The sequence below is a fragment of the Bombus impatiens genome, unplaced genomic scaffold (assembly GCF_000188095.3).
Source record: "Bombus impatiens unplaced genomic scaffold, BIMP_2.2 scf_3474, whole genome shotgun sequence".
Taxonomy (NCBI): domain Eukaryota; kingdom Metazoa; phylum Arthropoda; class Insecta; order Hymenoptera; family Apidae; genus Bombus; species Bombus impatiens.
This window is the reverse complement of record NT_179893.1, coordinates 1389492-1402706: the sequence shown is the minus strand read 5'-3', so window position 1 is coordinate 1402706 and position 13215 is coordinate 1389492. Positions and strand designations below refer to the sequence as shown.

The window sequence follows — 13215 nt, the reverse complement described above, 5'->3', positions numbered from 1 at the left end:
GTGCTATATTTATGTTTAAGGAATGACATTATTTGATTATTTGAAGCACAGAAATTAATAAATTATGATATTGACATAAATATACTTTTCTTAGATAGTATATATGTCTTGATACACCAAAAATACAATTAAATATTATATGAAGTATCTGGTGAAGAAATGTACGTACATTTATACATATACATGTATGTTATTACAATATTGTTGCCAATCGTACAGTTTAAAAGCATATGAAATACATTTAAGGATTGTTTTTGATATAATTAAAAAATCTTAGATTATTATAATTTATAATACATAATATAATTAAAATAATAAACAAGATTATGATATATAAACATAACAAATTATAAATAAAGGAATACTGAAGCAGTCTATATTGAATTAAACATTTCATATAGGGATAATTGAAATATATCTTAATTTAGTCTAGTCATTAATTGTATATAAAAATTTAATTTATAACTTATTGTGTCTAATATAAAAACTGAGTATTTTTTTATGAACATAGTATCTCAGTTTAATTTTTAATATACTTTGGGTAAGCAAACATAAGTTTTTAAAATTTGTTCTACTTGACACATAATTTAAGTAAGTTGTGATTGTTTCCAAAAATGTAAAGTGTATGATTTTCCTTACATAAATAAAAATGAAAATTTTTCTAAAATTTTTTAATAGTACTGTTTAGGTACATATATGTACAATTTTGGCAGATTTTTGGATAAAAGCAAACATGCTCTGGTTGGATAGTAGAGTAATGATTCTAATTAATACTTGATATTCATATATGTTATAGTTTATCAGATTATATAATTATTTTTGAATTTGATAAATTATATTAAATAATTTTTGACATCTTGGATAAATAAAATTTTGTATAGTAACATTTATTTTGAAATAAATACATGAAATATAAAAATTTGTCCCTTAAAATTAGTTTTCTTTCAATTAATCTATTTCCTTAATTAATAGTGCATAATTACAAAAAAATGGATATTCTTTAACACAAAATATCAAATTTTTATTTATTCAAGATATCAACTTTTATCGTTATGTCTAACGAGCAATATTATGGACAGAAGATGCAGCAAGATACCTAATCATTCTAGTATCAATAAAAATCATATTATACGATAATACATTTGTTATGTATCTATCAAATTTAATAGATTAAAGTTAACAATAATCAGATTAACTAGACATAAGAAAAGTATACATCTAAAAATATTCTTTTATCCTTATTTCGTACAGAAATATATATATATATATATATATATGTATGTATGTATATATGTATATATATAAGAATTTAGCAATTTAAATTATTTGAATCGTTTAGAGAATATTTACAAATTTTTGTAGTAAACCATATTTTGAAGCTTGTGTAGCCAAATTATATTGGCAGTAGTTTACAGTTTCAGTATTAGAACACTGCAGAGAATAAAAAAATATCTATACGTATGATAGTCTTTATAATGTTCTCATATATAGCAATTGATCATCATAAACATAATTAGAAACCAATTCAAATTCGTATAAATTTTTGTATTTTTCTTATCGCCAGGTGGCCGCTTATTAATGTTTATTTTAACATACAGAACATAGGAAAATGTCACATATTAATATACGCAAATCATGATTGATATATTTATGACCCATAGCGATTTTTGTTATTAAAATTATCTATTCAATATTTGTATTAGAAAAGTATTAATTATTAATGCTCAATATTGAGTTTATTTCCTCTCTAAAAGAGAACGAGTCAAATTACTTTAGTTAAAAGGTAAAAAATGATGTATTATTGAGAGAGGAAAACAAATGCAGTTATGAGGTCCTTAAATGATTCAAATTGTAATACTCTTTTGTTAAGTACTTATTAATAATGTTAAAAAAAAAAAATGTTTTAACGAATAATGAAATGCATTCTTTAGTAAAGAATACAATAATTATGTCTTTCTAAATAGAATAATATGGTAGAAACCATCTATACTCTTTCTATAAAAGAGGAATCATTATTTATAACAAAAAAATAATGTTATACGAGAACTATACATAAGCTAGTTTCTCAGTCAACTGTTACAAAACTTCATCCTTGTTTTCAGAATTAATCAGATCATCAAGGACTCATTTTTTTTACTTCTAAAGCTAATAAAACGTTAGATTAGTCCTCGTTTTTTCTTATAATCTTCCAAATTTAAAGATCGTCGAGGTCCAGTATCTTTGATATTACTAATAGGTTTCGGCAATACACTAACGGGATTATCTAAAAAAAAGCAGAAATAACACGTACTTATATTTTACACTAAACTACCTTAAATTTTTACTGACAAAAAGACATAAAACGAATTTTTTGTAGGACTTACTTGGAATTGGTACCTCTAAATCTATTGTGATATCAAAGTCGTGAGCATTAAATAAATCTTCAGTACTTTGTTTCTTCTTTGTTTCTTGACTATTTTCTTTTTCGTTAGATACTGCTACTACTTCAGTTTGTTGAGGACTTGCTTTATCATTTACTAGAGCGGTAGACGATATTTCTTCATCTTCTGGTTTAAAAACCATTCTTGGTTTAGTACTTCTCCTAGTGAATGGATCATCAACTTTTTTACCTTTATTGGCTTTAATTTCTTCCTATTATATAAAAAATACGTACTAGATTAATAAAATTATTATACTTTAATAATTTTATATTCTACAATTTGTGTTATTAATTTACCATGATTGCTTTTTCAGCTTCTTCAACATTCTTTTTTCGGTTACGATCATTAATGTAAGATATGCTAGATATTGTTGCAGTGCGCATTTTATCAAGTTCGGAAGCACGTTCTTCAAGTTCACTCAATTCTTGGTTAAGCCGACTGGCAGTTTCGTCATCCCCTCTACAATTAGCTGCATCTCTTTCACGCATAAGTTGCGCTTTCTTCATTGCATAGTTATATGGAGTTTGTTTAAATCTTTCCTTTTCCCGGACTATTTTTTCTATATCTTCTTCTTTGAATTCGTATACTAAAGCTTCTTTAATGTCCTTTAATTTTTGTTCAACTTCTTCAAAAGTTGGCATTGATATTCCTTGCAAAGCACAAGTTTCTTTCCATTTGAAAAATTCAGATTCAGTAAACTCTTGGTTTGACACAAACTCTAATCTAAATACCCGTTCTTGAGCTCCATGTCTTAGTTTCAATCCTTTATTTGTTCTAGTTCCACCAAGTTGATAAATTTTTCCTGTTTCACATACACCACTAATTTCAGCTACCCTATATACTGGTTTTCCATTATTGTTTCCAATGCCAATTCTAACAAAACAACCTTGTACCACTCTATCAAAGAAAGGTAGATGTACAAATCTTTCCATTTTATGACGAGACAATCTAATTTTGTTGAGATCTTCCTTGGTACTGACATATATTGGTTTCTTCGGTTTGGCTTTATTACTGGTAATAGATCTGTAAAGTGATACATTTGATTATTAATATCATTAACCTTCAACTAATGCTTTTGAAAAAAATATTTAGTGTCACCAACTTTTTATCAGTATCAGAATCAGTATCCCTACTATCACTTGAAGATGATCTGCGATGAGACGATGGTTTAGTAGTTTCTTCTTCTTCACCACTATCTGATGAACCACTATCATCAGAATAAATATCAGATGCTTTAAGTTTTGTTTTGTTTGCTCCTCCTTTATGGTCGTCTTCTAATTCTTCTTCTTCAATATCCTTTGATTGCTGTTGCTGCTGTTCTATCCTTTGTTTTTCTTTCTCCTCTAAATAAGAAAAAAGAGATAAAATATATCTAAGTTTAATAAACAATAATTTTTTATTTAATATTTTACCTCTTTCTTTTTTCTCTTCTCGTCTTGCTTTTAGAAGAGACATTGCATGGAACTTTTTATCTTGTTTTTCTTCTATTGTCTTTTTACGATCTTTGCTTCGTTCTTTAGGATCTGGGGCTCTGTCAACTTTCTTTTCCTCTGCACTCTTTTCTTTCTTCCTTGATTCCTTTTGTTTTTTTAATTCTTGTTTTTTAGCCATTCTCAATTTTTTTTCAATCTCAAATCTTGTTTTCATAATTTCGCGTTGTTCAATACGTTTAAAAATTTCTTGTTCACGTTCTTTTTCTGTCATTTGGGCAAGTCTTGCTTGATCCTCAGCATCTCCCATTAATTTATCATCATAACCATCGTTAAATTCTTCTTGGCTAGAGTCAGAAACACTGGCATCCGAATCTGAAACCTCACCTGAAAATATAAAGTTATTCTATAATGCTATAGAATTATACAATAATTTTACAAAATATTTATATTGGTGCTGATTTCAGCTAATTACCTTCTTCTGGTTCAGAGATCTTTTCGGGCTCTATTTCACTGGCACTTTCTTCACTACTAGACTTTGTCATTTTACGTTTACTTCTTTTAGTTGGCACTTTCTTCTTTTTATTTTTACCAGTTTTTGCACCCCAATCATCATCTGAATCTGATGTGTCTGAATCATGTTTATTATCTTTTCTAGTAGTGCTAGTTTCTTCATTAGATTGAGAATCATCTTGGGCTTTGCCTTTCTTTTTTTTGGCGAGAGATAATAAGTCCTGATTCAAATCACACACACACACATATATATATATGTATATATATATATAAAAGTTCAAAATTAGAATTCAATTGTTTTTCATAAAAAGAATAATTTGTTAAATATATGACATACAAAATATTTATGATTACTATAAAAACTAGAATGTATATACATTCTTTCTTATTTAAGCTTAAAATAGTGTAAATTTTTAGAAATTAAAAATGAACTATTTGAGTAGCTAACAGGTTATATAAAGTAAATTTTGCTTGTTTATTCTTTTTATAATATGTCTCAAAGGTACAGAAGGTATTTTAAGACAGTATATATTACTATTAAACTTGATTTGATCAATTTTCGATATGTTAGAAGTTAATTATATGTGTAAAACAGAAGATATACAATATGAGATTTTTATGTAAGGTTATATCATTTACATTATCCAAGTCCGAGCCACTTTCTGATGCACTGCCACTACTATCAGAATCTATAAGAGCCTGATTCTTCCTTTTTGGCATTATCACGAAAATATGCAAATGGAGATCGTGAAAATTGCACGCCCTCCTAACAAGGATAAATCTAACGTCATGCAAGATACAATAAACTAGGAAGACCGCGTAGAACCAAAGTCGTTATACATTAACACTGATATAGTAGCGTATAGTGTATAGCACGCAGCACGTCATTTCATCAACCTGGTTTTATATCGAACCAATAATATTATGCCATATTGTATGGAATTAATATACATTATTTATTTATACAGAAAAATAAAGTATCACTATCGTGATATTTCTTTTATATAATTAAGGATGATATAAATCTCTGTAATGATTTCAGAGATGGCATAGTTTTCTTGTATAGTCAATTGGAAATTTGAACGGGGTTGTTATCCTTGGAGTACTAAAACACATTGTTCATGCCCGCGTATACTTTAAACATTTAAAATAAATAAAAACGTTCAAATAATTAAATTTTAATAAATTAATCAGTTTTGAATAATTTAAAAAAAATGTTATGAATAAATGTAAATTTTACTTAATTAATAGATTAATTAATTATTTTGCACTGCTTACAATTCATATGTACCGCGCTAAAACTTCCACTACGAGAAGTCACATAATAGTTTCATTTTGGTAACATTTCCTTTCGTACATTGGTAATTATGAATGTTGACACTTTTTGCCGTCAATGGCGTATAATAGATGCACCTGTGTCGATGTGTCAGAAAAATTTTATACTATATTGGATTTTATATGACGTTACAGTCAAGCAGTGAGATGTAATTATAGGAGTGGCATTTATAAATTAATTGTAATAGATAGTAGTGTCGTAGAGAACGTGACCATTCTAATTACGGATGTTTAAAACTGGAATGTTCAATGGCTGTGAATATGGAAGTAGAAAAGAACACATCCAAAGAGGTTGACACTCAACTTTCGGCAAACAATTCAATGGAATTTAATGACGATATTCAAAAAGACAACGAAAATATTAAAGATGTCGAAGATTCATTGTCTTCCCTTAAAAATATAACGATTGATAGCGAAAAACGTGATGATACTATTATATACGCACAATTTGAAAATTCTCAAATTTACGCGAAAAATTTAGGAGATAACCTAGTGTCCACAAATGAAGAGGAAGAAGAAAAAAGCGATGAAGATAAAGAAAAAGAATTATTACAAGATGAGAAGGTTCTAAAAGATGATTGTAAGACTGAACAAGTAGAAGTAACATCAGAAAACTCTACTGATGGTTATGTATCTCAAGCTCCATTAGCTTTCACAATTGATTTTGGCAATAAGGAAATTGATACAACTAAATATCAAAATTTATTTGAAAGATATAATGCTAGACATAAAAGAAATTTGTCTACATCTAAGGTAAGTATATCCTGTATAAAAACATAAAAAAAATTAAAGTATCTTAAAATATGCATAAAGTAAATTTAATTTTTAGGTAGAAATAAATACAAAAAAGCCTGGCACTTTAGTTTCTTCAAACTTAATGCAAAAACAAAAAGTTTCTAGTACACATTCTGAAGGCTATTTCAGTAGTGAGGATGACACAAAGCGAAAAACAGATCAATTATCAGAGAAACTGAAACAATTAGGTAATTTCATTACGTTAAAGTGATATTTAAATATTGGAAAATTAAATTTGTAGCAAGTTTTATAAATTTTATCTTTGAAAAATGTTTTTTAATATAATATATGGCAATAATTGAGAAAATGAGTAATTAATTTTCTTTACAAATATATATTTTATGCTTTAATAATAATATATAGGGGAGTATCATTAACTATTAGAATAATTTAATTATTTTGTATAATATAAACATGTATTTATTATATAATGTCTAAAGTGTTTAAATTTTTATCATGATTGGAAAACAATTCCTTTTGAATAGCAAACTGAATATAATGGAAGACTATATTTGTAATGTATGAGTCATGATGAAGTCATCTTTACTATGCTTTTTAATATTCTTCTCAAGTACTTTCGATATGTTCACAGTATATAGGCTGGCAACATTAATGATTATAATATCACATATGATATTAAAACGTTATATTATACTAGATTAAAAGATTTTAGTTGTCTATAATATTAATATTGTTTTTTATATTTTTACTGTTTCACAGTTGTAATTTATTACTGAGTTTTATATTTTTTTGTAATTATATCACCTTATTTTTAGGTTCAAAATCATTTTTAAAACCATCACATGCTTTAAAAAAGTCTGAATCTAATGTAAAAGTATCTAATTTTCAAAATAAACAAGATACAATGAGTAAATCTTTTGAACAGTCAAAACAACCTAAACTTCCTTATAAGAATCTCTCACTGGAACTTGGTTATACAGAGAAAACAAATGCAACATCATATTGGGTACCACAAAAGTCTGCTACTATAAATGATTTAAGTAGAATTCAAGTAAACAATTATGATGATGATGCTGAAAAATTATATACAAAGAATATTGATCAAGATGATGAATATGAACATTCATCTGATAATGTATCTGAAAAAGTGTCTAACATAAATTATGTTAGAAATAAAACCATAAGCGTTAAGGGATCCAATTTATCTAGTGTCAGCTATACAATGGAAGTAAACCCAGATGATCTAGCTGAAACAGATATAGATGTTTTCAATGTTAGTAACGTTGATGGAGGATCAGATGAAGCAGTTAGTGAAGCAGGAACATATACAATTCATAAAGATTATACAGATGAGGAAAAAGCAAGAATGGATATTGATAAGATATTTAGTGTTGGTGTTTTAACTGAAGAAGACAGCAATGAAGCATGTATTCATAGTTTTAAAGTATGTCAATTGTACATTGTTTATTATAATTATGATAATTGTTCTATGATAGTATATAAAATATTTTTTATTTTAAAGATGAGTATTTCAAGAGATAATAATACATGGATATCTGAATGGGCCACTCAGGTAGCAGAACATAATTCGCTACCGCCAGCAATTGGTGGGCCAACCGGTCGTACTCCTCCACTAAGTCCTTCCAAAATACCATCTCCTATTCATAGCAGATCGCAACGACTTGCTCGTAGCCGCAATGTATAAAATATTCATTAACTGTATTAATATTTAGACTGTACATATGATGTACATACAAGCATACATAATGATAAATATTTTTAGGAACAAAGTGACAGTAGTTTAGATGCAGAATCATATTTACGAATAAAAGAAAGAATTGGTTTAATTTCAAATCAACATATACTTATTGATTCTGGTGGAGAGTCAGACGATGATACCAGTAACAGTTATAATACACCTCCACAAAGTTCACAAAGAACACCAGTACATGGGGTTTTGGCCAGAAGAGGAAGTTTATCTGAATCTCTTTTTAGAAGAATTAATACCAACGAAAGTAGAAGAAGTATCCGCAAATATATAAGTTCAAGTAAATCAAAGACTGAAGATACAAATGCTGAATTAAGTAGTCCGTCCAAAGAGTTTACTTCCCTTCATATAGGAAGACGAAGTAGTTCCTTGGACAGGTAAAAATAAAGAAATCATTTATATGTAAAAAATGTAATTTAAATAATTCTTGTAATTTGACCTTTGTAATGTAGGAGGGATTATACATCTAATATAACAGACAGTAATACGTCCAAAAGAAGTACTACGAAATATTATCAAGATGATGAAATTAAATACTCAAATAATACAATTTTAAATCGCCTAAGACCATCTACACCAAAATTAACAAACAGTCCAATTGTAACTCGTAAAACTGTCACTCAAATTGTAAACTCTCCAGTATTGGAAAGAACCAAGCATTTGACAAAATCTTCTCCACAAGCCAAAAATATTGGATATTTTACATGTGTCGAAAATAGGTATGCATAAAAATTCATTTATATATTTATATATTAATATGTATTAATTATATTGTTTTTATATTTTTAGTCCATATATGTTAAGAAAATCAAATAGTACTGCAAATTATCATGAAGGAAATGTTGGCTTTAATACAACAACAGATAGTGTTCTCCAAAATAGTCCAAATCTTAAACGTAATTTAAATATCCAAAGATCATGTAGCAATGCAAATATTAGAAATATAAAATCACAAAGCCAGTCATCCCGTCGCAGTAGCTTTAATAGTAGTGATATTGATAGAGCATCTTTAGCAGGAAGATATCTTGCTGCTTCTGACAGTAGCAGTGAAACTGGCGAACAGCAAGTAAAATCTTCATTAGGCTCAGTTTCTTCTGGAATTAAATTAAATCGAGCTTTTAGTATAAGAAGAGCAAGGTATTTAAAAAATATATGCAATATAATATAAGTAATAAATTTAAATAATAAATAAATTTTTGACATAATGTATTTATTATTATGCTGCACAATGCATAGATTAAGTTGTGAATCTGATACAACTCCAAATACAACTCCCGAAGAAAGACGTAGACGAGCACAAAGTGAAGTAAAACCAACACCTATAAATAAACAGCAAAATTATCATCGAAGTCGTACAAGTATCGTGAATGTACACAATAAAGAATCTGTAAAGAAATCAGAACCTATAAAACCAAGAGCTGCATCGATATCAAGAACTGATAGTACAAGACTTAGTATGAGAGCACCAAAATCATCTCAGGTAAGTGTTTCAGATTTGTCAATGTTTTACTTTTCATATACTATATCTTAGTTCTTCTAAATTTTTAAAAATTATTGAAGTTGGATGTAATTATATAATTAGTAGTAACTTAAAATATTTTATAGCATGCCTCTACTACACAACGACCTATACAAAAAACAAGTAAAGATCAGAAGAAATCTGGTAGAAGTAATTCAACATTGACATCAAAGGAAGTAGAATTCCAAAATTGGAAAAGAAGAAAAAGCTATGATCCAATGAAAGCAGCTGCTGAAGGTAGAAAAAAATTAATAGACAATTCAAAGAAACATCACAGTACAGAAGATAGTTCGGGAAAGTACGTATATATTGAAGATATAATATCACAAATATTTACAGAATGTAATTCTGTTCTATTCTGATTTGTCTAATATATTTTTAGTCATGACAATTCTGTATTACGATCAGCAAGTTTTCATGGGACAGGTGGTGCTCTTTCATTAGCTAATGAATGGTCTGACAACGAATTAAGCATTGCTCAGAATGACAATCAAGTACCTCCACCATGCAGTCCACAATTGGTAAATATATATAAACATATTTTTTTTACGAAATTTTATAAATAATAACTAAATTTTTTATACACAGGAAAGTGATAGTGATGTAGAAACATCATATTATTTACAAACAACACAAAATGTAATGTCAGCTATGTCTGCTCGTATCACAGTCTGCCATTCACCTTTAGTAGACTCAGATAATGATAGCGATGAAGATACTAGTCATAGTTTACATAAAAGTATATCAAAAACATTACACCAACCTAGTGACACAGAGAGCAGCGACGATCGTCATCCAAATGCACAAAGTGCTATTTCAAACACTAAATATAATCGAGCATTTAGGTAAAAATCTATAAATATAATTCATGGATATTATTATTACACATATCTTAAAAAATTCTTTACAGTTTACGCAGAGCAAGATTAGACCTGCAACCAACAAAGTTACCAGGAAATATAAATAAAAATAAACCAGTTACATCAGATACTCGAAAATCTGAATCTGTTTCAAACATAAGTAGGACTGATTCTGGGCGTTTTAGTATGAGATCAAATAGAACTACGAATACTGTATGTATCTTTTACACAAAACATGTACGTATGTGTAGTATGTAATCTTCACATAGTCTTGAGTATTCCTTTTATCACAGGGATCTAAGATAAAACCAAAAGAAACAAAGAAGCCTGCCATGCCAAATGCAAGAGAAGTTGAAATGCAAAATTGGAAACGTCGTAAAAGTTATGATCCTATGAAAGCGGCAATGGAAGGGAGAAGGAAAGCAGGTTTGGTTAAGAAAAATACAAATCCCAATCTTTCTCCAAGGTAAGCAATTGTTTATCATTTTTAAATTAAAATTCATATGAAAACATTTTATTCAGTTAATGTAAGAAGTAATTATTTCACTATGTTGGTAGGACCGATAGCGATCGATAATCTAATGATAGAGACCATCGATACAAGCAAGTGGTACGGAAATGACTTGTTTGATTTTGCAATGTAGATTTTTTTAAGGGATATACTAAAAAAATGTGACATTCAATGTTCTTTTCATAACCTCTTAAGAAAATCCTATTGCAATAATGCTGCTTTTTTGTATTGTTTATTGTTTACATCAGTTCATCTACAATACACCATTAATATGTGAATACTATGGATATGTTATAATTTAATATAAAACTTACACGAGATATACATATATTATTTTTATTATATACATTATATAAAGTTTTAATCTTGTATACATTAGAAAAATCCATATTATTCATTGTTTACTTTGTAAGATCATTTCATAATTGTTTTTTTTTAGTGGAAGCTGCAAAAAGTGGTTACTTTTACTAAAATAATGTTATTTGTATACAAGATTGCTAGAAAGTAAACCAATATACATACATATGTATCATTTTTATGAGTGTGCAAATCAGAAATTTCAGAATAGTTTGTTGTGGCTTATTAATGCAATACAGCTAGATTAGTGTGTTATTTATTAATTTGTTTTAATTGCATGATTCAAGAAAGAACCAAATGTATTGAAAAATTTTTATCTATGCACAATTTCTTCATATCCAATATTTCTCTTAATATTTGTTCAACACTTCAAGTATTTGTTCAAAAATTTCCGAATGAAAAAATTAAAAGAAAAATAACTATGAAAGAATTAAATTAATGAAATTAATTACATCTATGAACTTTTATAGAAATTTCTGTGGAAAATTACAGTTTCTACAGTGTTTCACATTATATAGGTTATAAAGCACTAGCATGTTAAAACATTGCTGTATACAATAATATAATTTACTGGTTCTTTCTTCATATATTAGAGATAGGAAAAACATCATTTGCTTTGTTTTTAGCAATGTTGCAAGATCACGCAGTTTTCATGGATCTTCAGGATTTGGAGTTAGTGATTGGAGTGATGAAGAATTGGCTATATCTGCAGATGAAGCTACACTCTATTAGAGGTCAAGTTATTAATAATATATAAATGAACGTAATTATAAAACCTCCAACTATATTAATGTATATAAAGACTAAGAAGAGAGGATCGGTTCTTACAGAATTGCTCTATGAATAGTTCTATACATTTGAAATTATATTATCTGAAGGAGAATGTTAAAAAAATCTTTTCTATATTAAAAGATTCTATTTTTTGCAACTTTTAACATTAAGAATCTATAGATCTATATGGCTATCAGTACTATTCTAAGTTGAAGTATTAATGTTCAACAAAATTGATGCATACCTGCATAATATTTATATGCCAACATTCTCATGCTTTAGTTTTTTTGTCGTAATATAAATTTTGATTTTGTGTTTAAAAGGCAAATACTCTATGGATAAAAAATTAATATGCTGAAATCCTCTGGAATTTGTGGTATGGAAAATATTGTAGTTCCAATCTTAGGGCCTAAAAATGATAAATACTAAATAGAAAAAGATCATGTATATAATTGGACCAATCACATAATGGTATAAAGATTGATATCTTTGCATTTTAGTATTCAATATGTTAACTATGTTTTATTGTATTAAGTATCCTGTTGAATTTCTAAACAAATTTTTAGTAATATTGCGTGCTCTCTAGTTTATTATAATTAAATATCCTCTTATGTGTTATTGGAATCATCGTTACAAATACTGCTAAATTATTAGTTTCTAATAAACATAAAATTATACGTACTGCTTGAAAAATAGGAAAAGACTTCCATATATTATTAATTAATATATATAAGCTCTCTCTGTGTTTCAGTAAAAATATTGATATACATGAAAAGAAAACAATACTATTTGCTCTGAAAAGGTGCAATGAATTATTATAATTTTTACATTCGATAATTTAACAATTAATGTGATCAGAATATGCTTTAAGATAATAGTATACATCTATTAAAGTATTATGTTTTGTTATTGACTAATTTAATTGTATGCTCTTGTATTAATTGTATATATATTAGGAAATTGTTTGAACTTATT

General features: G+C 27.5%; 2 protein-coding genes across 3 annotated transcripts; one reads left to right on the top strand and one right to left on the bottom strand.

Moving 5' to 3' along the window:
- Positions 1 to 1569: 1569 nt before the first annotated feature.
- Positions 1570 to 5223, bottom strand: LOC100743167 (RNA polymerase-associated protein Rtf1). Its single transcript, XM_003494660.4, has 7 exons — positions 5003 to 5223; positions 4326 to 4584; positions 3833 to 4237; positions 3523 to 3763; positions 2717 to 3443; positions 2364 to 2631; positions 1570 to 2263 (listed from the first exon to the last, which is right to left on the bottom strand). The coding sequence occupies exons 1-7, from the start codon at positions 5081 to 5083 to the stop codon at positions 2157 to 2159; spliced, it is 2088 nt and encodes a 695-aa protein (XP_003494708.1). The 5' UTR covers positions 5084 to 5223; the 3' UTR covers positions 1570 to 2156.
- A 511-nt stretch (positions 5224 to 5734) lies between these two features.
- Positions 5735 to 12783, top strand: LOC100743047 (putative leucine-rich repeat-containing protein DDB_G0290503). 2 transcript variants are annotated; one of them, XM_033324530.1, is made up of 15 exons: positions 5735 to 6451; positions 6528 to 6681; positions 7270 to 7898; positions 7977 to 8153; positions 8238 to 8599; positions 8675 to 8941; positions 9012 to 9359; positions 9459 to 9702; positions 9828 to 10039; positions 10124 to 10262; positions 10330 to 10586; positions 10652 to 10814; positions 10895 to 11067; positions 11160 to 11211; positions 12096 to 12783. In XM_033324530.1, the coding sequence occupies exons 1-14, from the start codon at positions 5948 to 5950 to the stop codon at positions 11176 to 11178; spliced, it is 3648 nt and encodes a 1215-aa protein (XP_033180421.1). In that variant the 5' UTR covers positions 5735 to 5947; the 3' UTR covers positions 11179 to 11211; positions 12096 to 12783. The 2 variants fall into 2 exon arrangements, with proteins under 2 accessions (XP_033180421.1, XP_012248986.1); XM_012393563.3 differs by lacking the exon at positions 11160 to 11211.
- The last annotated feature ends 432 nt before the right edge of the window (positions 12784 to 13215 follow it).